This window comes from Pelobates fuscus, chromosome 5 (assembly GCF_036172605.1).
Source record: "Pelobates fuscus isolate aPelFus1 chromosome 5, aPelFus1.pri, whole genome shotgun sequence".
Lineage (NCBI taxonomy): Eukaryota > Metazoa > Chordata > Amphibia > Anura > Pelobatidae > Pelobates > Pelobates fuscus.
The window spans coordinates 38568323-38592332 of NC_086321.1; the positions used below are offsets into that span (position 1 = coordinate 38568323).

A 24010-nucleotide genomic window follows, 5' to 3' on the forward strand; every position below is an offset into this window, starting at 1 on the left:
ATCTCCCCTGCCAGTCCATGCAGGGCCTGTGCTATCCGGGCGACAGCCCTGCTGCATTCCATGACAGGCTGGCCCATAAGTAGTGTATTGCAGCCGCCGGCGATTTTGCGAGAGTGAACTCTAGCCTCACTGGCTAGAGTTCACTCACCACTAGCACCACCAGGGATGGCAGCATGCGGCTAAAGGTGAGAAGGGAGGGAGGCATTTAATGCCGTTTTTTGGTTTTGCTTTTCCCCCCCCCCCAACACACAATCCCTCCTAACATATAGACACACACATTAAGCTCACACACACTGCACCCCTCCCATACACCCTTCACATTCACACTACACACACTGCATCCCTCACACATACACACAGACCCCCCAACACACTGCACCCCTAAACACTTTACATTCCAGACACAGATCCCTGTGATCCTTCACCCAACTCTGGATCAGTTACACACACACACTAGATCCCTATATACACTCTGAATCTGCTGTATACACACACACACACACACACACACACACACTAGATCTCCTATACACCTTTTGGATCCTTCAAACACACACCAGACACACATATATATATATATATATATATATATATATATATATATATACACACACTCTACAACCCCTACAAACACTACTTCACCTATACACACTATAGCCCGTATTCACACACTTGCAACATCCAGTATGCACACACTCTCTCTACAGCCCCTAGCCACACTTGCATTACATTACACCAAAAACACAACACGACTAAAATCGTCCTTATTACACAATACTATACCACAATCAGCTCACTCTACACACACGCAATCCCACAAGCAGGCTCCAAACACATGCACAATACTCTTTCCTGGCCCCTTTGTCTCCTGGTATCCCATTTATAGGGACACCAAAGACAAGTTGCAAGGAAACACAAAGCAAGCATGTTATTAAATTTGCTTGCACTGCGCAGAACAAATACAGGCCATTTTTCTCATGCTAGAGCTCTTCAACAGAGCTCTGCGCATGGTCTGCCCTGGAAGAGCATTGAACCAACATGCTCACTTTGAGAGGGGGCATGCTTGTCATTGGTGAGGACAAAACACACCCTCTCTGCCCCGCCCCCTTCTTGGTGGGCCGCTGTGATTGAAAAATAAAAATGCCTGGGACAATTTTATTTTTTTCTTCCCAATCCGGCCCTGTCTTCAGCTATACCTGATTTTGTTCCCTGGCATCCTGCATCTGGGGACAATAGGATATGTCCCAAATCAGCGCAGTGTGAGTGCATCAATAGATGAGGTTGCCTGTGCAGATTAATTTTATTTTCAGAAGTGCACTGCAAGCTTTGATCAGTCAGCCTGGTGACCGTCCCTTCTCGTCATTGCTGCACTTGTTTTCTGCCTACAACCTGCCCTACATCCATACATCCTAATGTTGGGAATAACCATAACATGTTTTTAGTGCAAATAAAATGTAGCCTTTTCCAATTATTTAAAAACTTTTTTTTTTTTACATTTATTTATTCATTTATTGATTTTTGCTGAACCACCTTATCCCAGTAATTGCTTTCATAGCGAGGGGTATAGGTATAAGAAACTGCTTTAATATTAAAAACCTAGAAAACTGAATTTTTACAGCAGATTTCCCTCTAAATTAATTTTTATCTCTATGCCCAAACATAATTCTCTACCCTGCATTTTATTTTAACCAGGATGGGTTCTAAAGTGTGTGTGTGTGTCTCTTATAAAATGTATTATTTTTTTGAAATAAAATGTCACTAAAATGGTTATATAAACCTGACTTTTCCCCATTTTTGTCTCTCTGCTCACGTTTATGTGCATAGCAAAAAACTTTTACAGGCACATTTGCATAACATGCACCTGTAAATTTTAATCAACTATAATTCTTGTAATCAAAAGTAATATATTCACTCTATCTTGGCTTGTGCTTGGCCCCCCCTTTCCCTGTTCATTGCTTGATTGTGTCTGGTTGTGAACTTGTGTTGAGATATAGATAAGGCGGGGGGCTGGGGGGGGACGTTATGATTATATACTATCCAGCAAATTGCACATTTATTTGACTTGTTTAAGCATAAATAATGATTTGGTCTTGAGAAAAGTCCATGTGTAGGACTAAAACTTTGTGTATGGATAAAACAAAAAGGCGATGTTAACATTAAAAAGCTTGCAGTGACAGGCCGTAGATACCAGAACAACTACATTAAAATCTCTTTCAATCTCATAAAATGCCGCCTAGTTTTTACAAAGTAAAACAACAACAAAAACAGACCACATGTCAAAGATTGGGGTTTAGAGCCCCGCCTTCCAATTTGTGTTTGGGGCTACACAGGTTATGATTCAGGTATGATTGTGGTTAACAACCTTAATATAAAAAAAGTCGGTTGAGGACATTTTCTCAAAGCGGCCGTAAAACATGAATTTGGATAGTGAGGATAGCCCTGTGCAGTGACAGAAGCGGCAGTAAGGCTTTTAACCCCTTAAGGACCAAACTTCTGGAATAAAAGGGAATCATGACATGTCACACATGTCATGTGTCCTTAAGGGGTTATTAAAGGTCCTCAAGCCTCTCCCACAACAGGCCCTGCCTTCCAATAATATCTATAAAATGCGATTATAAAATCACTGCCTAAATGACACAAGCATCTTTGGGCAAGTTGGGCAAGGGCTTTACATTATGGGTAATCCTATGCTCGCTCGCTCGCTGACTAAAAATCTTTGTCGAAACTTTCAGAAATCCTCTCCAGCCCTTGCACTATAGCCACTACAATCGATTGTGTGGTATTTGCGTGCCCCTTTATTAAGTCACCCTGTGTAAAATGTAATGTATCACTTACAGTGATACAGTTTACAAATAGATTTCAGGATTAAAATGGAGGCCCTGGTGAAACCGTAGTCTTTAGTTCTATCAGTGTTTTTGCCATTATCTGAAGTTTAGTAAAGATGTTCTGCTGTGACATTTTATTGCTAATGCTGCTATATTTTACGTATTTCTATTTCTCATTCCCTCTGGCACTGCTTATTGCTGCACGATCAGCACTCCTGTCCCATGCATTTTTAATGTGTTTCAATGTTGATGGGTGGATTGAGGTCTAAAGATTAGTTGAAGAGTTAACCCCTATTAGAGCATATTCCTGTGGCACTTCAATGGTTAAAAGTGTGTGTGTGTGTGTATATATGTGTATATATATATTACAATGTTAAACAAAAATCTGCACACCAGTCAAGCCATAGGATTTGCTTTTCCCACAGAAATTACAAATTTGCAGTGATGTTACCACCGCAAAGGATTCTGGGTGGATACAACAAACAGACTCAAAGGAATCCATGTTTAAAATGAAATGTTAAACTAATTTGCATATGCCCACCCAGAATCCTTTGCGGTAGTAACATCACTGCAAATTTGTGATTTCTGTGTGAAAAGCCAGTCTTTTGGCTTGACTGGTGTGCAGATTTTTGTTTAACATTGTATTAACTATCCACAGACTTCAGGTGGAAAGGGTTTTCAAGCACAATTTCCCCCCCACCATAACCTTTTTGGATATATTGGATTAGCCATATTAGTCCAGTGGACAAGATGCCAAAATACCAGAGTATTGCAGTATGCAATGATACCTTTTTTTTTATTGGACTAACATAATATTTCAAAGACCAGCTTTAGAGAGTTTGCCTTTCTTCACCTCTGAAGCAATACTGATCTATCAGAAGAAGAGAGGAAAACTCTCGAAAGCTTGTCTTTGAAATATAATGTTAGTCCAATAAAAAAGGTATCATTGCATACTGCAATACTCTGGTATTTTGGCATCTTGTCTACTGGACTAATACAATCTACAATATATATAAATAAACAAAAAGGTTATGGTGGGGGAAAATTGTGATTGATTGAAAACCCCTTCCACCTGAAGTCTGTGGATAGTTAATAGTTAGTGTGTGTGTGTGTGTCCCACAAATGTATTAACACTTTAGCACAGGGTTGCTTTCTATTCTGCTATCTAACGGTTAACCCCATTGAGTGCCAGAGATGTTTCCTTACAGATTACAGAACAGTACATTAGACTCCCCTCTGACATACAAAGAGTCAAGTATTCATCAGAATGTCAGGCCGAGCATATTTAACATGTTGAGTGCTAGTGCTAGAGATATGATCTCCTTTGCACTTGCTCATAGAAATGCAGTATATAGAAGTATAACTTGGTCGGGTTTTTGCTGTAAACGTATTTGTACGTAAATATGGTCATCTATCACTGCATCACCACAGCTCACACTAAAATTGTAAGGAAACCCCCTCCACCCATTAAAAAAAATAAAAAAAATGTTTTGTTCACTAAACGCACGTTTGTTTGTAAATGAGTTGTACAGCTCCATTATCAAATCTCCATAGTTGTTTACTGAATATATCCCCCTAGACTGTTAACCTGCTTCTGTAACTCGCACATCTGTTTTGTCTGTGTCAAGCTTAGTTTGTATACAGTGTGCGCTCTGTGTGAATTGTTGACTCCATAGTAGTGCGTATAATAGGAGTGCTGCAGTTTTTCTGCTAATTACCCTTTGTACTATTGACATTTAAACGTTTACCTTAGATTGTTATGTTAAGAATGTATTTTACTTCTCAGCAAGCCCATATAGCTTTTGAGTTATTTTCCCCAACTCTTTTATTTATCTTTTAGTTTTATTTATTGTTATTAAAAACAATGAGCCCTTAAAGGGACCCTGTAGGCACTATAACCATTTTATCTAGTAATTGATTGTTATAGTGTCTATTATAGTGTCTATAGTAAACTATTTTTAGCAGTTTAAAACTGAATAAAGATCCCTGGATTCCCATAGCTCCGCTACCACTGGAGATGTGCCTAAGACTAAGATTATACATACCTTTTAACCATACCAATTCATACCTGCAATGGGCACTATGATAGGCTGTGCTGACAATCTTAGCCAATCATAGCCGCTTAGGTTAATGCTTCCTCATAAGCACAAGCAACACAGGAGGGTTGGGTATCTCAGGACTCTAGTTTATCACTAAATTATTAAAAAAAAATTAATACTAAATGGAAGAACAGCGCCAGGGAACTCCAGACACTTTAACTACTTCAATGAGATGGAGAAGTTATGGTGCCTACAGAGCTCATTTAATAAAAAAAGGGTAGATTTTTAAAGAAAAACAAAAGGTTGAGTGAAATCTAATGGCAACAACCTTATAAAAAACCATGCACAATGTTGCTTAAAATAGAAACTGAAGAAACAGGGGTTAGTGTTCAAAGTAGGTGCGAAAGTGAAAAGAAAAATTGGCTCAGAATTGCTTATGCATTATACGTTTACATATTTAAAAAAAAAAAACTGGGAAAAAAAATCAATGAAAGATTCAAATTGTACACATTGGGTGCCACAGGCACATTTTTCAATAGTAATAGTACCGGTATATTTTTTATTATTTCACTTTGTTGTTTGGATTTGAAGTCAGGCCTTGATAAAAGGTAAAATGCACTGCATGACTGGGATGGTGGGTTTAGGGTTTTTCGCGTTGTGCTGTACAGGAACAGTGATTTGGGTTTACTTGTGAAGATTCATGTTCATATTTGTCATTGTTGCAATAATCACTAATTTTGTGTTTTCTTTTTACAGGTTAGCGCTTTATGTATATGAATATCTGCTGCACGTAGGAGCACAGAAATCTGCTCAAACATTTTTGTCAGAGGTTAGTTTTTTATCTATCTATCTCTCTCTCTCATGATCTGCATATTGCATAATGTTGTTACTGCGTTATTCTTTATAATTCCGTTTGGCTTCTGCCATACAGTTTTATCTTACCTAATCCATGGGCAGTTCCAGGACACATGCCCCATCCCCTCTTAAGATAAGTGGAAGTTACACTTCCTGGCAGCATCTGTTTGCATCTGTGACAATAGTAATTTGGCTGTATCCCAATAATGATATGACTGAAGAGGAACCGAGGAGACGGCAGTAGATCAATTCTGCCTCTCCAGTTTATCTCCGGACATGTTGTTGGAGTTGAGGCTGTTTTATTAGCTGGGTCTACCTAGGTGTGTATTATGGGAAAATAAAATATCTCTGAGTTATGGTGGCATTGGTCTATCATGCCTCTGTAATGTGTTAGACTTGGAGAATTTTGGTTCTTGTCACAACACAACAGGTTTTCTCTCTGGTGTCCTGTTTCTAGGGACATGAGAGATGTGTCTATAATAGAAGCAAAATGCACTTTGGGCACTTAGTCCATACAATACACTGCTCATGGACTACCCTGAGTGGGTTTGTCTAGCATGGCTGTTAGCTTTGGGTGTATACATGCCATTGTGCCGAAAATTTAGAAGTTGATTAGCTTCAGATTTTTAGGTATTTATTATTGTCTTTTCTTTGTACGGTTTTAAAATAAATTGATGCAAATATTAAGTCCATATTTACTATAATTGTGCATTTTATTCTCTGTTTTCCAATCTACTTCATGTTGCCAATAGCTTGAATTTCTTAAATTTCTTGTCTGTTGATTAGTTTAGCATATTGACATCTTTTAGGCCAAGTAAAAGGTAAGTGATGCACAGTTATGCAATCCAAACTTGAAATGTATCCAGCTATTGTTTTTAAATTCTTCTGTACCCATTAAACAGCAAAGTGACTTCAGTGAAGTGACTTAAGTCTTTCCTGGCACGCAGATAATCTGCTTTCTTAGTTTATTGATTAGAGCTTAAGTGGGAATCGTAGAAAGAATACACAAGCTTAATGACATACTGAAACAAAATGTTTGGGAAAATGCATGTAAAGTGCAACTGTATGTTTATGGGTACAAATAGTGTCTATCCCATAAGTGTGTGTGTGTGTGTGTGTGTGTGTGTTTGCAATGACAAGCAAATGTGCTCATTACACACATATATATATATATATATATATATATATATATATATATACACACACGCACGCACGTTAACCATTATTTTAATGTAAATAAGTTACTGGGAATTTCCCCTGTTTTATTTTCTACTTTTAAATCTAGTTCTTTATCAGGCATGCAGTATTTCCAACTGATCTGAACTAGGACAGCTATGGCTAACCTTTTGGCACTACTCAATCCAATATTTTCTACTGGGTTATATATGGGCGTGGGTGTTAATGATGAGAATTGTAATCTGCGGGTCTTAAAGGGACAGGATGTTTTGCATTTCCCCCCTTGCTTTGTAGACAATTTAATGCAAGTAAAAACAAAACTACATTTAAAACTACCGTATTCCATATTTACAAAAAAAATAATACAACTATAAAACAAAAAATGTTTTTTTGTGGTTCTTTTTAATTTACATATAATATGATCTGTGATTTGGTGTTTGAAGCATGAATATTAACAGAGTTAAAGGAACATTCTAATAAATAATGCTTTAAAGTGCAGTTTGCTTCTCACCTTGCTTAGAGCCCAGACTAGGCTCCAAGTTTTAAAGTTAATGTATCCTTATGGGAGATACTATTGCTCTTTGTGCAACATCAGCAGTTGTAGATAATCCACCAGATGACTTTAGTGTCACGGCTTACCTTGGTTGTAGTCCCAAGTGCAGAGACGTATGCTCACCCTTGCAGATAAACACAACCCACGGTAACCAGGTAAGAAGCCACCTGGGCTGTGAATCTGTGCACGGGGACTTGGGCAGGAACAGTAACAGGGTACGAGGAAAAAGACAAGGGCAAATCCAGAAGAGTAGTCAGGCATGGTATCAAAAAGGTCCGGGCAGGTGGCAAACAGGCAATAACGTAGATTCCACAAGCAGGGGTCACAAGCCAAGTCAGTCTTAGTCAGTTCGTTGTTTCATGTTTCCTATGTCCTCTGGGAGAGGCAGTGTTAGATACCAATGAATAATGATCAATCTGCCTCAGGTGGACTTAGATTGACAGGTAGGAGCCACTGGTGAAGTCCAGCCCCCTAGTGCTGCAGGCAAGGCCAGGAAAACAAGGTCAGAACCGTAAGTTCTGAAGTGCCTCAGAGTCAGGAAAGCAGGCTTAGGATGCAGAAGGTTCCAGGTTCAAATCCCCTCTCTGGCACCTGTGGGGTGACAATGCTTGGCTGTCTGGATGGCAAGGGGAGAACCGTGACATTTAGTAGTGTATATTTAAAATGTATCGTATTGGAACAAATTTAATACATACAAATAAAAAGTCCTGGTAGATTCAATCTTAATCCGAAATGCGCTTTGCTGGTCAAAACCCGCTGAAACGTAAATATCCTGCAGTGTGCGTGATACCTCCAATCATGAGCAATTATCCCAGGGGTGATCTGGTGATCTGTCACCTAATTGTAACGTCTTAAACTGTAGCGTGTGACGTCACATCCGGCCTGTAAATGGCCTGCGTAACCCGGAATGAGTAATTTAATTTTACCACGGTCCTGACGCTGTTGAGCAATAGGTACCTCCTCCTTGTTCGTCTGGTGGCCTCTTTATTATGGGCAAAATCCTAAAAATTCCTCCTTGTTGGTCCAATGTCTATCTTAATTGTGGGCAAAATCCTCTGTATTGCAATTCCATAGTGCATCATTCTATAGTATTTTAGCCACATGGATAAAATAGAAGTCCAACCTAATATGCATTATATTCAGAGTATAATATAGAAAATATAATAGATAAATTATAATCGGTAAAACATAAGAAATACATTATATGATTAGAGATATAATATATATTGGCCCTATAAACATTGTGATTTGGCAAGCTTAGTGATTAGAATACCTCCTATGGTATTAAATGATTATGTACATACATAGTAAAACCTTTTGTTCATACAAAGGGGATATTTTTATAGAACACGTTGTTGACAAATAATCTAAACAAGCCAAAATTTGGTAGGAGACACAAGAGAGATCTATGAAGCAAAAGCAAATAAAACTATATTCTTAAAATGCCATTATTGTAAAAAGTGATACAGTTCAAAATCATCATTAAGACCACATGGTTGCATAGTGTTGAGGTTAAAGATCTACTGCATCTCTGTTTGTCCAATTTGTTTAATAGAGTCACCGCTTCTCCAATTCATAGTCATCTTTTGGATCCCAAGAAATTGTAGATGGCAAGGATCATTATCGTGTTTGCGATTAAAGTGCAGAGAAACACTGTTTCTCAAATCAATTTCTGATTTCTCACCTGTTCTTGAATTCTGATGTGCAAAGCTCTAGTAGTTCTACCTACCTACCTACCTACCTACATATGTTAACCCACACTGGCAATAAATCATATAGTTTTACTTTGGCAGAGTGACATGTAAATTGCCCGTTTACTTTTAAGTTTTATCCTTATCCTGTGGATGACTAAATTCCTTTATTAGTTGTTTTTTTGTTGTTTGAATGTCTACATGCCCGCACATGTCGCAGCCTAGAATCTATTGGATTCATTAGAAAAGTGACTGACTTTTTACTTTCTTTGGTGGTATATGGTTATGTGTGCTCCTCTATATGTCACAATTGGTTTATCAGGAAGTATGGTGTTTAAATTTGTGTCGTTTCTCAATATGGGCCAATATTTAGTGATGATTTTCTTAAGTTGTCAACTTTTGCAGTTAAAATCACAAATAAAATTCAAAGTTTAGTCGATATGCATGCTTTCTTTGGGGAATATATGAAATCTTGGCTTGTAATAGCTGCGTGTCTAATATCTGCACTTATTGCAAGTCACCCCCTCTTTGCCCTCTATAGACTTCCTCACCTGTGCAAGGGGGATGACCATTGGGAAGTATTGTGTACCAGATGTGCTTTATTGCAGCTTCTCAATAAGCTTCATTATAGCTCATTCCAAAGGTTTTCAATGGCAGATGCTATGTAAATGCTCCTTAGCTTCATGGAGCCAAGTACAGCCAAATAAACATCTCCCAGCTGTCTGACAACTGGGTTCATTTATAAAATGAAAAAGGAACATACTCTTACACATTAAGCAAGCAGGCAGAAGTGCCTTATGGAGTTTTCCCTTAAACTTCACTTAACCCATACAGTCCGTTCTTATAGTTGGAAGAAGGGAAATCAAACCATAGTGTCAATGCAGCCACTATATGCAGAATATTTCATAACTTCCAAGAGCCCTTATTTAGGAGGGACAGTCCCTGTTTTGTGCGCATATCCCTCTGCCCCTCTGTTGAAAGGTGTGTGTGTGTGTGTGTGTATATATATAACCTTGTAGTTCATGCCTCTTTTGGTCAATGAAGCTCAGAAAATAGTGCTATACAAAAGGTCTGAACTATCCGCAATGCCCGTTTGTGGTGTTGGTGTGTGCTTTAATCCAGTTATGCCTTTATTTTTTTATTTTTTATTATTGTTTAATGTTAAACAAAGTGGCAAACTATGTACACCGTCTCAAGTACGGACAATATGCATAAGTCACCTTTATAATATTGACCAGAACGCTTTTTATTTAGTTTGACTTTTTTTCCAGCAGCTAATTGGGGGGAAAAAGATGGGCTACTGGCCTACTGCTATCTGTTATATGCCATGTAGCTCCTTTGCTGCACTGTTTGTTTTAACTATGCCTGCCATGACTGCTACACACTGGTCTAATCTTAACAAGATCATTTTATTATGCATCCTTAACTTTTGCTTACACAGTGGTTTTCTGAATTCACGGCAGATGGGGGCAGCCCCTGGGACTACGCTTGAAGCTTTGGGTTGCGCAACAGATCATTTTAGTGCTGAAAATCATAAGTTCAGTAAAATCATTAACTGCAGGGAAAGATCACAATAGCCATCAACTAGTGATATTCTTCAACAATTCATAATATTTACTATCATTCTTTATTAAAGGAGCTCCATATTGTTGGGCAAAAAAAAAAATGCCTCTTGGTTAATACTCTCATGTTTTGCTTTTAAAAAAATATATATAGCTTTGTGTGATAGATTCAGACTCCTTGTTTGTTATTAAATGTACAGGTCAGCCTGCAAGATTTGGGAGGTTTTAAAAACTGAAGCATTATTACAGTCCTTGAGTGATGTGAAGTGCAACTGCCAAATTAAAGGGGCACTATAGTCACCAGAACAAATATAGCTTAATATGGTTGCTCTGGTGTCTACTGCCTTTTCAGAGAAAAGGCATTGGTTTCATTACCGCCTAGGGCAGTGATGGCTAACCTTGTCAAAGCTAGCTGAGCATCATGGGAAATGTAGTCCAAAATTATTTATGGTGTCAAGGTTAGACATCACTGGCCTAGGGACACCTCTAGTAGCAGTCATTCAGACGGCCACTAGCGGTGCTTCCTGGGTCAGTGCTGCACAATGTGCAGCATTAACGTTCAACTCTGCACGGAGGTGTTGAACGTTCTTCATACAGATGCATTGATTCAATGCATCTCTATGAGTAGAAGCTGATTGGCGCAGCGCTGCATTTTGAGATCATCAAAATGGATTTTCTTAGCCAAAGGGGCTGAGCATGGACGGTTTGAGTCCCGATCGGACCTGTGCGGCGCTGGAAATAGGAACGTTGAGGGGCCAGCCAACTTGGCTCAGTTTGTATTCCTGACACTATAGTGTTTCTTTTAAGATGAACTTTCCAGGCATATGGGATCTGTCTAAAATCTGTACATATAAATGAATCTGAACAGTATCTTTTACTACACTAGTACAAACTGTTAAGTAAAACTACATTTTCCCATAAACCCTTTTCATAAAAGTATTTCATCTTTATTCAGTTTTTGTGTGTCTAGTTATATACATATGCAATCAAAGGAAACTCTATCTGTCCATTAAAAATAATATATGTGTGGGTGGAAAACAGAAAACATTTGGTTGAACAAAGAAAAGCCAGCATTGTTTTGTTATGAAAGTACAAAATAGCTGTGATCATGAAATGGATAAATAAAATTTCTCTAATTTGGCAGGGTTCTAGTGATAATGTATGAAGTGCAGATTCTTCAGCTACTTTGAGATGTCTGGTACCGGTAATTACTTCAAAAGCCTTCTCGTAGAGTAGGGGAAAAAGTTAAATACGTTACACTATGCTGCTGTTATACCTGAAAAAAGAGGTGGCGAATAAAGGATAGAAAGAAAGAAAGAAAAAAATCCTTTCACATACATTTTTTTTCCACCATATTTTTCTTGCTGTTCTCATAAGGAACTGTAAGTATTCTAAATAATTCCAACATATACTTTAAATTGAAATCATTACTGTAATAGTTCTTGCAAGGAATGAAGAGAGCAGGTTCGTAGAAATCAAAGACTTCTCAATCTGCTCTGCTGGATCTTGCTATATTATCGTTTCCTCAATACTATTAAAGATATCACCAAATACAGTTGGCAACTGTGGTTCTGTGTCTTCACACTCACTGCCACAGTACATTTGAGCTGTTCGATTCTGTTTACGGAAGTGATAAACCTTGGCAATACACGTGTGGGGTGACTGCATTTCCCAAGATTGTCAAAAAGCTGTTTGATACGCTCACCATCATAGAAAGAAGGTCCTCCGCAGATGTATGTGTCATAGTATGGGTGTCATTGACCTAGCTGACAACAGACATGGGTGCGAGGGAAGCTTTGAAAACTTGCTGTAGATATAATCCATCATTTCAGTGACTTTTTATTTATTTTATTTAAATTAGGAAAAAGGTTGATACATATATACAAATTGGAGTACAGCCCTGAGAAGGCTTCCTAAGGGATGCCTGAATTTAAAATGTCTCTTTATTATTCATCTCTAAGATAATAAATTATAAGGGGGAAAATTGAATAGTGAAGTGATCTGTGTACATAGTTTGGTGATTTTTCACCGTTTCAAATAAACAAAGGGGAAACCTTGTTGCCAAGCCCCCTAAATCAGTAGAATATGTGCACATTACAAAGTTGCAGGCTCCAAATGTATGGATAACATCACATTAACATAATATTTATTGTTGCAAAATCTACAAATAAAAGAGTACAGGATAATTTGTAACTCCGAATTTAGCTACAATATAAGACTGTATCAGATACACCAACTAGCAGGCAGCTTTATGGTGAGATAGGTTGAGCCATAAATAAAAGTGCTTCAGTGACCGATCTATTGTAAAGAAGGTATGTAGATTGTTACCAGAGTAGTGGGAGTAAGAAAAGCAGGAGGAATTGCAGGAATCCAAATATAATCTAATAGAATGCTTCCTGCCTAAATCGAACCTAGTATGAGCCTAAGTAACGCCTTATCAAAAGCTAGCCCCTTATAAATGAAAATGGAAAAAAACGTGCTCAAAACTCTACTATATCCCACTACATACCTCTACATTTTAAAGGGCATTCGTGACGCAGTTACACCAATCAGTGGCCATTGCGTCGTATGCAGTGCCACCCTTAAAGTTTCTATCATAGTGGTCCAGACACACCCCTCGTGTTCGAGGTAGGGAAATATTATCGAATATACCAATGATATCTTAAATGTCAGCAAGCTTAGAAATGAATTTGGCACATTGTGATAGGATCAACTGAATTCACATAGTTGTCTCCATCAGATTATGTTTATTGCAGTACGTCACGCTTCAAGCATTGTTTCATAAGCTTCTGTCACTTCAGAATAAAAGGAAGCTTGAAAGCAAACTGTACAGCAAAAGTAAATACAGTAAAGACTCATCAGACGTCATATAGGGCAAAGCAATGCCTATGTTTAATTGATATCCACAAGATATAGAGGATTATGCCAAGGTGTCTTGCACAAAGCACCTTTATGTAGTGCCAGCCCTATATTTTGTTAGTAAGTAAAAATAAACCGCAAAGAATCAATGTCTAAAGGGAAATAAATCTAGCCGAACTACCCAGGCTCAAATAATGAAACATGTACACACTGGGCCAACCGGATAAACTTTCTCAAGAAGTCGCTCCGAAGTGTCTCCACGTTTGCTAAATAAACTGTATAAATGTCATTTGAAAAGCATCCTAGTTCGACGTTATTTGAAAAGCTAGGTCACATGTTGTATATGATCTTTAAATTAAGTTGTCATACCTTCTATAAACTTCTCAAATGTGCCTTTTTTTTCTTTTTCTTTCAGATAAGATGGGAAAAAAACATCACTTTGGGGGAGCCCCCTGGATTTCTCCACTCTTGGTGGTGGTATGTATTCTTGTTTTGTCTGTAAATATTTCAAGGGGGGGTACGTTTGGTCAGCAAGCAGGCTTAATATGGGGTAACGCTGAATTGCTTACATAGATAATGTCTACATAGGATTTCAAAGAATTTCAATCTCGTGCTTGCTATAAACTTGACAGCACATTCTCTGAGAATTCTGTGCAGTTATATGATCATTTAAAGGTATAATCAACACATCACTGAAGCTTCAGTCAGATTCAGTTGTCTTTTGTACCCAACAAAAAATTCATTCTTTTTCAGCGTGTTTTGGGATCTGTACTGTGCGGCACCTGAAAGACGCGAAACCTGTGAACATTCAAGTGAAGCAAAAGCTTTTCATGATTACGTAAGTGGCTGCCTTATTTTTCAGCTTACAGTTGTTAAAGGATTCATTCCACAATATCTAAAATCTTGGACTAGTTGTATAGTACAGTTTCACTTTGGCACTGGTGGCTTTGTTTCTTTGCTAATCTGGTTGCTTGTTCATTATGCTCTATTGCGTAGAAAAGTTACTTGCTGTGAGTTTTTTCAAAGCCGGTTTAGTTATGTTTCGATTGCATTGATCGATGGTGCTGTGTGAGAGGTGCTGATATGTTTTTATAAATGTGAAGGCCAAGGTGTGAAGTGATAAACATGACGAACTCTGTTTTCAAAGTGATTGTATAGCTGGGTACATTTTATGATTTTATTCAATTTAATGTTTGGTTAATACTGGTTTCAGCAAGACTTTTGCTTATCAATGTTGTGAACAATATGGATTTGTTGTGATCAATCTTTCATCATATGATTTTTTTAAATTTTTTTTTTGTAATTATGTTGGCAATCGTGCTTTTGCTAGGAAAATATTCACAAGTAAGGGAAGGACCTGAATTCACTGGCCGTTAAGTATACAACTTTTAAATGAACTGTCCGGCCTCGTATATACATATAGATTGACTGATAATGTTGAAATGTTTGCTGGCCCCTTTAGGTTACTTTCCCACTCCCCAGATTTACACACAAACATAAACACTTCTGTAGCAGCTGTGCTCTGGCCAAATCAATGCTTTTTAATGCCAGAGTCACAAACTGAGTGAAGACGAGGTCTCTCCTGGCTGTCTGTAGTGTCTCTCAAGCAGACATGTTCAAGTTATTTATGTGGTAAAAAGTGGTGGAAAAAAATTAACAAGTCTTCCAGAAATATTCACGACTGAAGTTTCTTCCAAAAAACACTATTTACTCGGGGAAAAAAAAACAATATGCCGAGCAGTACAAACCAATTGATTTTTTTATCCTTTGATGTGTTTGTTTTATATGGAAAAACTATTCTGTGTTAAAGTATGGTCTGCAAAGAATAATCAGAAAAACAAAAAATCAACAGAAGCTTAGGCATGTAGAAGAATCTATCACGATCCTTGACTTTACAGAAAAGACAAGAATATGGTGTCATTTGCCAAATCTTTAATACAAATTGAAAAGAAAATGGAGCACCTCATGAAAAAGGTTAAACAATTATAGGTCGTATTCAACGTTTTTTTTCCCAGTGGTGTAAATTCCAGTTAAGTGTCAGCTTATCTTCAAAGTTTTGACAAATCATTGCCATGGGCGAGAGTGCAATAGAGTGTTTTTACATTCTGTTTTTGACTAGTGTAGCAGTATTCAAGAATAGTTTTCTCACAATGTTGCTAGTGGTTCCTGCGACAGGGATGCTCTATTTGTTATGTGTTTTGCCTGGGTTTGTTCTTTGAGAGCATTGTTACCACTTTGCTGCCTCACCATTCTTTTTTTTAATGAACCTCCTTTAAAAGTGTGTGTGTGTGTGTGTGTGTATATATATATATATATTATAGTCATGGCTTAAAAAAGTTCATCTTACACTTCTAGCCAGGCCTTAAAAGTGCCTTGCCACTGCAAGCCTGGAGAGTCTAAAACCTATTCATGGTGAGTTTCTACTCTCCAGGGCTAAATATTCACTCTCCAGTGGCAATTTTGAACCGTGTTTCTATAAAATAGATATATGTGTGTGTTACATTTAACATAATGTGGTTATCTTGACTTTTTGTCTTGTTTATACAGTTTATCTCCTGCTTCTATAATGTTATACAGCACTATTTTGCTTTGGATGTGTGTGTTTATATGCTTTATTTTATGGACCACAAAAAGAGACTGTATACTTGTGTATACATAATTTTGAAATGTGTATTGATTTTATTTATTTTCAAAGTTTTTATTGACAGACTTTGCATTACAGAGCAATGTCTCAAATCATAAATTGCATCACATGTCGCAAAGCTGAAAAGGATGTTTTTTTTTTTTTTTTTACTTGCTATATAGCACTTCTAACATCGCTGCAGATATGCATGAGCTTTCCAATCAGAAGAACTACTTACTAATCAAGAGTTACCGTAAATGTTGTTCACTCAATCATTTTATGTATTTGGGGGAGAAAACAACAACACAAATCAAATGTATTCTGCTTGTCAAAAACTCTTGCAGACCTCCCTATACCCAATTCTGTTTTGTAATGTATGATTTAATTTTTTTGTAATTTTTATTATGCAATCTGAAAACCTCACCGAATAATACCCAGTGGTGTTTGTTGGTACACAGTGTAAATCTGTAATGTTAACAGGAAATAACCCTTGGGATAAGACTCTGAGCAAGCCGCTCCCTAGTACCAGTATTACACAAGAAGATTTACCCATCTTGATTAACATTGGCTGTAGTGTGGAATACACAGGTACATTACCCAGTAGGGTGCTTGGTGGTTAAATATCTTTAGTTGGTTATATTTTGTTCTTTTAGTTGTTTTACTATATAAATGCCTCCCTTTACCTATGAAATGTTTTTGCAATTTAGAATAAGACTTGGTTATCTAATTATTTTCTTCCTCTCCTGTAACCTGTATCACAACATTTGCTGCAATACTATAGTGACTTTGTTAATTATTACGTTCTTAAAAAAAAAAAAAAAAAAAAAAAATCTAGAATCAATTTTTTAAAAAAAAATTAGTTATTTGTTTGTGTTCTTGTCTCTTTTCTTTCATTTTCTTCTAGTTTACTCTCTGCTGGTTTTTGTTTTTTAATATAATTGTTAAAACTGGCAGACACAATCAATAAGCTGTTATGCTGTACAATGAAACATGTTCTATTTCTGTACTGAAATGAAGAATTGAAGAAAACAAAAATCTACCAAACCATATTGGGGTACAAAGGAGAAGTGTGAACATTTTACATTGACAAACTTGTTTCTTTAGTATAGAAGAGTGCAGTGGTGTGTAGGTGCTACCAAATAAATATCAGATAATAACACACTGGTGTAGTTTACTGTATCCCCCAACGCTAAAAGGATAAAAATAGAAATACTACACCAAATGTAGAACAATGTAGATAATGTAGAAGGTCTATATCCAGAACATGATAAAATACATAGTGCAAACATAGACACTATGCCCCTAAAATAGGATACAACTCACAGGATATAGAGCCATCCCAGGCTGATTTATGTTTCTTTATGGGTATAATGCATTTATGGGTATAATGCATTTATGGGTAAAAATACATTTGAAATAGATAAAATACCTAGCTCTGAGTTTCTCTCTTAAGCAAATCCCTTGAATATGTTATGTATATAGTGCTGTAGTGTAATATGGAGAGGCCAATCCTAATATTCCCACAGCTCTATATGAGAGAGCTGTGTATTTCCCATAAGCATATTTTTGTGACTGTGAGCACATCTTTTTGCAGATAAATGCACTGCTGGTAAATTGGAAGGGCTCACCATTTCCTTTTTAAAGTTTAAGGCCAAGAGTTGTTTTTGCACATATTTTTTTCTGGGGGGAGGAGCTTTACATATTTTCCTATTAGATGCATTTTATTATGTTGTTTTGATGTTTCCAGTATGTCTGAAGTTCTGGGGAAAGAGAATGTCCCTGCAGTGTAAACACTGCCTTTTACATTGCTGCCTACTTACCACCACTAGAGGAGTTTTCTAGTGTGATCCTGCAGAGATTTCAGGGCAGACATTCAGCATTTTCACACTACCAGGAAGATGCTATATGCTGCCCAGAGACAGGCCTTGAGTCAGTGCATCTCTATGATTTATGATTGTTGATTGGCGAAGCTCAGTGAGTCGTGACTGCTGGCTGCGGTTTATCTAAATAAATAGGAAGCTAAACACTCTAATTTCCAGTCCTATTTAAGATATTGGGTTTGTATCATGGCCTTTAATAATTCCCTCTAATGGAGAAATGAAATCGTGGCATATTGTGTGGGAAATAACATTATCTCCCCCTTGTGTTGTGTCCACTCACATCTTGCAGGACTTCTTTACCACTGCACCATTCTTATGGAGTTTCCTGCTTTATCCGGTCAGATTTTCCCTTATTATATATGATAGAGTAAATATAAAAAATAATTTAACCAGGAACAGTAAATGTCATTTTATTTATACAAGTACATTCTGGGCTCTTCTTAACAAATAACCCAGCTTAACGATTAAATTTTTATTGAACTCCCATAAAAGCTATAGACTTAAGTCATGAAATGACCTTTCACGTCCTCACGCTTTGCATGAGGACATCCAACGTCCTCAATATCCAATAGGATATCCCTATGGGGATGATCTAATATGTGCGCATACGCATTCGGTACCTCCACTGGTGTGACATCACTGGAGGAGGAGACCGATCAAGCACCAAGTTATCTTGCCACTCGAAAGAGATAAGTGGGAAATTATTATTATTTTAAAACCCTTTGATCATCTGGTAGGGGGCGCAGTGGCAGAGGGACACTATAGCATTAGGAATACTTTTCCTAGCACTGTAGGGTTCCTTTAAAGGGAATCTCCAGTGCCAGGAAAACAATCCGTTTTCCTGGCACTGCAGGATTCCTCTCCCTCCCACCCCCCAATCCCCAGTTGCTGAAGGGGTGAAAACCCCTTCAGTGACTTACCTGAGGCAGGGACATGTCCCACGTCGCTGCCTGCTCCTCCCCCGCCGCTCCACCTTCTGCCTATGTTGGCCAGTGGGCGAGACTGATCCCGCCCACCGGCCGAGGAGACCTAATGCGCATGCGCGGCAATGCCGCGCATGCGCATTAGTGCACCCCATAGGAAAGCATTGAAAACGATTTTCAATGCTTTCCTATGGGGAATTGAGCGATGCTGGAGGTCCTCACACAGCGACGTCCAGCGACACTCTAGCACAGAAAACCTGTGCTATAGAGCAGGAAGTTCCCTCTAGTGGCTGTCTAATAGACAGTCACTAGGGGAGGACTTAACCCTGCAAGGTAATTATTGCAGTTTATAAAAAACTGCAATAATTACACTTGCAGGCTTAAGGGTAATGGGAGTTGGCACCCAGACCACTCCAATGGGCAGAAGTGGTCTGGGTGCCTACAGTGTCCCTTTAACATGCGTTACCTTTTCTGACTGCAGCCCACTCGTTTCTCATACCTTCTTACTTGCATTTACACTCTCCCTTCTAGCACATTCACATTATTTCAGTTACACTACAACTTGTCACCAGTGGCGTACACATGACCTATGAGGCCCGGTGCGAAAATTAATCTGCGCGGGCCAGGGCCGCAACACATGGCGGCGGGCACCTGGTCGCAGGGGTTGCAGGGCTGTGACCCCTGTATGTACACCAGTGCATGCAGATGCACACACACTTAAAGGACCACTACAGACACCCAGATCACTTCATCTCAATGAAGTGGTCTGGGTGTCAGGTCCCTCTAGTTTTAACCCTGCAGCTGAAAGCATAGCAGTTTCAGAGAAACTGCTATGTTTCACTGAGGGTTAATCCAGCCTCTAGTGGCTGTCTCACTGACAGCCGCTAGAGGAGCTTCCGCAATTCTAAGACACTGAACGTCCATAGAAAAGCATTGAATAATGCTTTCCTATCGGCGGTTTGAATGCGCGCACGGCTCTTGCTGTGCATGCACATTCGGAGCTGAGAGGCGGAGGGATCCCCAGCGCCAAGGGAGTCCGGCGCTGGAGAAAGGTAAGTGCTGAAGACACACACACACACACACGAACAGACGCATACACACTAGCTAACAGACACACACATTTACTGACAGAGACACACTCAGCGACAGACAGACATACATACATACACACTCACTTACAAAACATACACTCTCACTGACAAACACACACTCACTAACAGACATCAGACACACTCACAGTAACACTCACAGTAACAGACACACACAGTAACACACTCACTGACACTCACTAGCAGACACACTCAACAGACACACTCACTAACACTCACAGTAACACTCACAGTAACACACACACTAATACTCACAGTAACACACACACTAACACTCACAGTCACAGTAACACACACACAGTCACAATAACACACACATTAACACACACAGTCACAGTAACACACACACACAGTCACAGTAACACACACACAGTCACAGTAACACACACACTAACACTCACAGTAACACACACACACACACACACTAACACATTTTTTTTTTCAATTTAATCCCCCCAGCCTCCTTACCTTTTGGAGTGCTGAGGGGATTCCCTGGGGTCCAGTGGTGCTGCTGGGCTCCTGGGGGGGGCGGTCACCTGGCCGGCGGGCAGGCTGGCAGGTCTTGCGGGTGCGCGAGGGAGCACTCTCCCCTGAGTGCTTCCTCTTCAGCTCCCTCGCGCGCCGCGTAATGATACCGGCACCGGAAGATGACGTCATCTTCCGGCTCCGGTAACATTGCGGTGCGCGAGGGAGCTGAAGAGGAAGCACTCAGGGGAGAGTGCTCCCTCGCGCACCCGCAAGACCTGCCAGCCTGCCCGCCGGGTGTAAGCAGGGCCAGCCTCGGGGGGGCCCGGAGGTGGCTGGCTCCTGGGCCCACCAGGAGAAGAGGCTGGCCCAGTGACATACATACCGGGTCGCAGGGGCGGCCGGGCCCCCTGGTGGGCCGGGCCCGGTCGCAGCTGCGACCCTGGTATGTACGCCACTGCTTGTCACACTGTTTGAGATCACATTGGCTGAGATCTAGATTGCACACCTGAACATTTTTCCATCCCTTCTGACATTTTTCCATCCCTTTGCTCCCGTTTTTTTTTTTTTTTTTTTTTTTTTATTCTCATTGTTCAGTGCTTTAACAGCCATCTTAATGTGATCAGTACATTATTTTACTCAAGTTTTTGGCAATGTTTCCATCTTTTCTTTTACTTTGAGATACGTTTGTATTTCCGTGCTGTTCTTTTAAGGCTGTAAACTAAATAAATGATAATTATCATAAACCTTGCCTTGTACAATGCCTCGTCTGTTGAGCATTGTGGCAGTGAGCCGATAGATACATCAACAAACCGGCGCATCAAGCTGGAGTTAAACTTTAAGGTATGACTTGACTCTAAGGCTGCAAATTGAAGCTGGTCGCCCGTAACATACTCCCCCTGTACTTATTGTTTTATTCCAGATACACAGTCGTAAAACCCAAATACTTACACTTTACAAATACTTGTGTACTGCCCAATTGTGTGTATGCACTCAATGAAATCATGTCATTTGCAATATTATAAAATCTACGTATCAATGTGCCGTTTCTCACTTAAAGCCTTTATCCAGTGTAATTTTCTATTGATTAATAGCTATAATTCAGGCATCAATAAGTAAATGATAATGCAGAGTACACTAGAAACATTTACAAATCAAATATCAGAATCGAGTCAAACCAGGTTTATACAATATTACAGTCAGTAATTATATTGATTATAGAATCATTACATTGTATACAGAATGCAAGCATATTATACAATCATTAAAGGGTTTTATATATGTGATGCAAAACTGGCAGTGGGAATCCGTTTCACTTTACATCCACTCTTTACTTTCTGTTTTGTTGTGGTATCCTGCTTGGGAAAGCTTTCAGGAATTGTAAAAAAAAAAAAATCAGTAAAGGGAGAGAGTAAACCAAAAAAGGCAGTTTTAGATTGCTTGCAGGATATCAAGCTTGAAACTCTAAAACATTTTAAATATTGTTTGTTTTAAGTTTTACAATATAATTTCCATCTACCGTATGTTTCCATGTTTTTTTTTTTTTTCTAAATTTATTTAGTCTAAAATTGGGGGGCTGTCTTATACACAAAATGTCACTGCAGGGGTAAAACAAAAACCTAAACCATTTGTGTGCCGGGCCTGACAGCCAACCAAGTTAGTCGCATGTGGCTGGAGCTCTTTCAGAAATCAAATTATTAAGCCAAATACTTATGGTGCTTACTCAGCGCAGTTTGGGAACGCTGTCAGAACACTCAGCTGACTGTTGGGTTCGCTACTGCCAGGTTCCTGCGGGCATAGGCTGTGTTGTACACTGCTGTGACCTGCTTACGTACTTGAAGTGGAGGAGGCGCTTCTCCATGAATTTGATTTGATTGTGTGTGCGGGTCTGGGAGATCTTGCGCAACCGCATGTTTCCACGCATCACTCTGGACCATACCAAGACCTCACAGATCCAGACTACAGATAGATGCCGCAGCGTGAGGCCTTGCCCGGACATCCCCAGTAGGGTACCGTGGGCAGAGGGCATTGTTGTCGCCAACAGCAGGAAGGCGGTCCAGGGAACTATTGTCTGGACCTCAGGGATCGGCCTACTGGAGTGTGAGATGGCCCCGACCGGTTGGGGATCCTGTTTAGCCAAACTGGGCTTCAGTACTTCAGTGCTATAGATGTTTAAAATATGGATTTCTTAATTTTGTGCTAAAACAAATAGGGGTCTTTATACATGGGAAAAATACGGTAATTGGTTATATAAAATATCAATTTTCTTCCCAGTATGCTATGTTAACCCCTTTAGGATACAACTTCAGAAATCAAAGAGAATCATGGCGGGATATTTCAGTCATGTGTCCTTAAGGGTTTAAAGGCCCTTTCTTACCAAGTCGTGTGTTGTCGCCTTTGCTTACATCAAGGGCTCTTTGGAAACCTGTTATTATGTGGTGACATTGTTACATTATATTGTACATACTTTTCTTCTTTTTCTGATTTTTATCTTGTGAGTAGGTTTTCTAATGGAAAATGACATGGAAATTGTACTACATGTTCAAGTGTTGGTCGACTATATGTACTTGCATTATTTGTAGAGAAGTTTAAAATCTTGTTGTTTCTAAAACTTTTTTTTATAGTAATGGAATTATAGTTTCACAATAGTAGTATACTTAATTGTATCTTGCTTTTGAGCTGTAAAAATATCTGTAAAATTTAGTAGCCAGAACAATATGTTAAAGGAACACTCCCAAGCACCATAATATTACACAGTGCTATAGTGGTTATGGTGCCAGGAATTCCCTTGCGCCCCCACCCTTTCCCTTGGAGATTTCCGTTAAGGAGTGGTTTCCAAACTAGTCTTCGTGGCCCAGCAAAAAGTTTTGTCCATATGGAAAATAGAAAAGGGAAATGCATAAATCCTGTACTGTTGCTGGGCCATGAGGACTGGTTTGACAGTCATTACATTAAAGCAGGGGTGGGGATCTTTCAGCTCTTCAGATGCTCTACACTACATTTCCCATAATCCTATTACAGCTATATTGCTGGCAAAGCATCAAGGGAGATGTAGTCCACAACATCTGGAGGACCAAAGGTTCCCCACCCCTGCATTAGAGTGTCATTTTAAGATTCGTAGCAAAGGTTATTGTGCAGAGAGTACACTGCACTCACTCTTCCTGCAGAGATTGGCTTAGAGTTGCAGCAATTTGCAAAAAAATCACCACAGCTGTAAGGCAGCCAGCATGTAAGAAATCATCTTATGTACGCAACGTGCACACTGCTTTTATACTTGCACACTGCTTTTATAACTCGGATCGCCATCTTTCCCCTCCCTATGGAGCAAGCGAGAGCCACAGCTGCACACATATGCTGTTGGCTTCTCATCGGATCTTTTCATACAACCTGGTTTACAAAAACTGTGAATTGGGCTATGGATAGGTTAATTGTACTTTCTGTGTGACTGCG

The 24010-nt window shown here is 39.1% G+C and overlaps 1 protein-coding gene across 2 annotated transcripts in view; it reads left to right on the forward strand.

Annotated features, from left to right (window-relative positions):
- Positions 1-24010, forward strand: part of SSBP2 (single stranded DNA binding protein 2) — a 148089-nt gene that overhangs the window by 32687 nt on the left and 91392 nt on the right. For both annotated transcript variants that reach the window (XM_063453712.1, XM_063453713.1), the window contains exons 2-4: positions 5621-5693; positions 13976-14037; positions 14314-14398. In XM_063453712.1, the coding sequence (XP_063309782.1) occupies positions 5621-5693; positions 13976-14037; positions 14314-14398 (220 nt within the window). The remainder of the gene's footprint in view (positions 1-5620; positions 5694-13975; positions 14038-14313; positions 14399-24010) is intronic.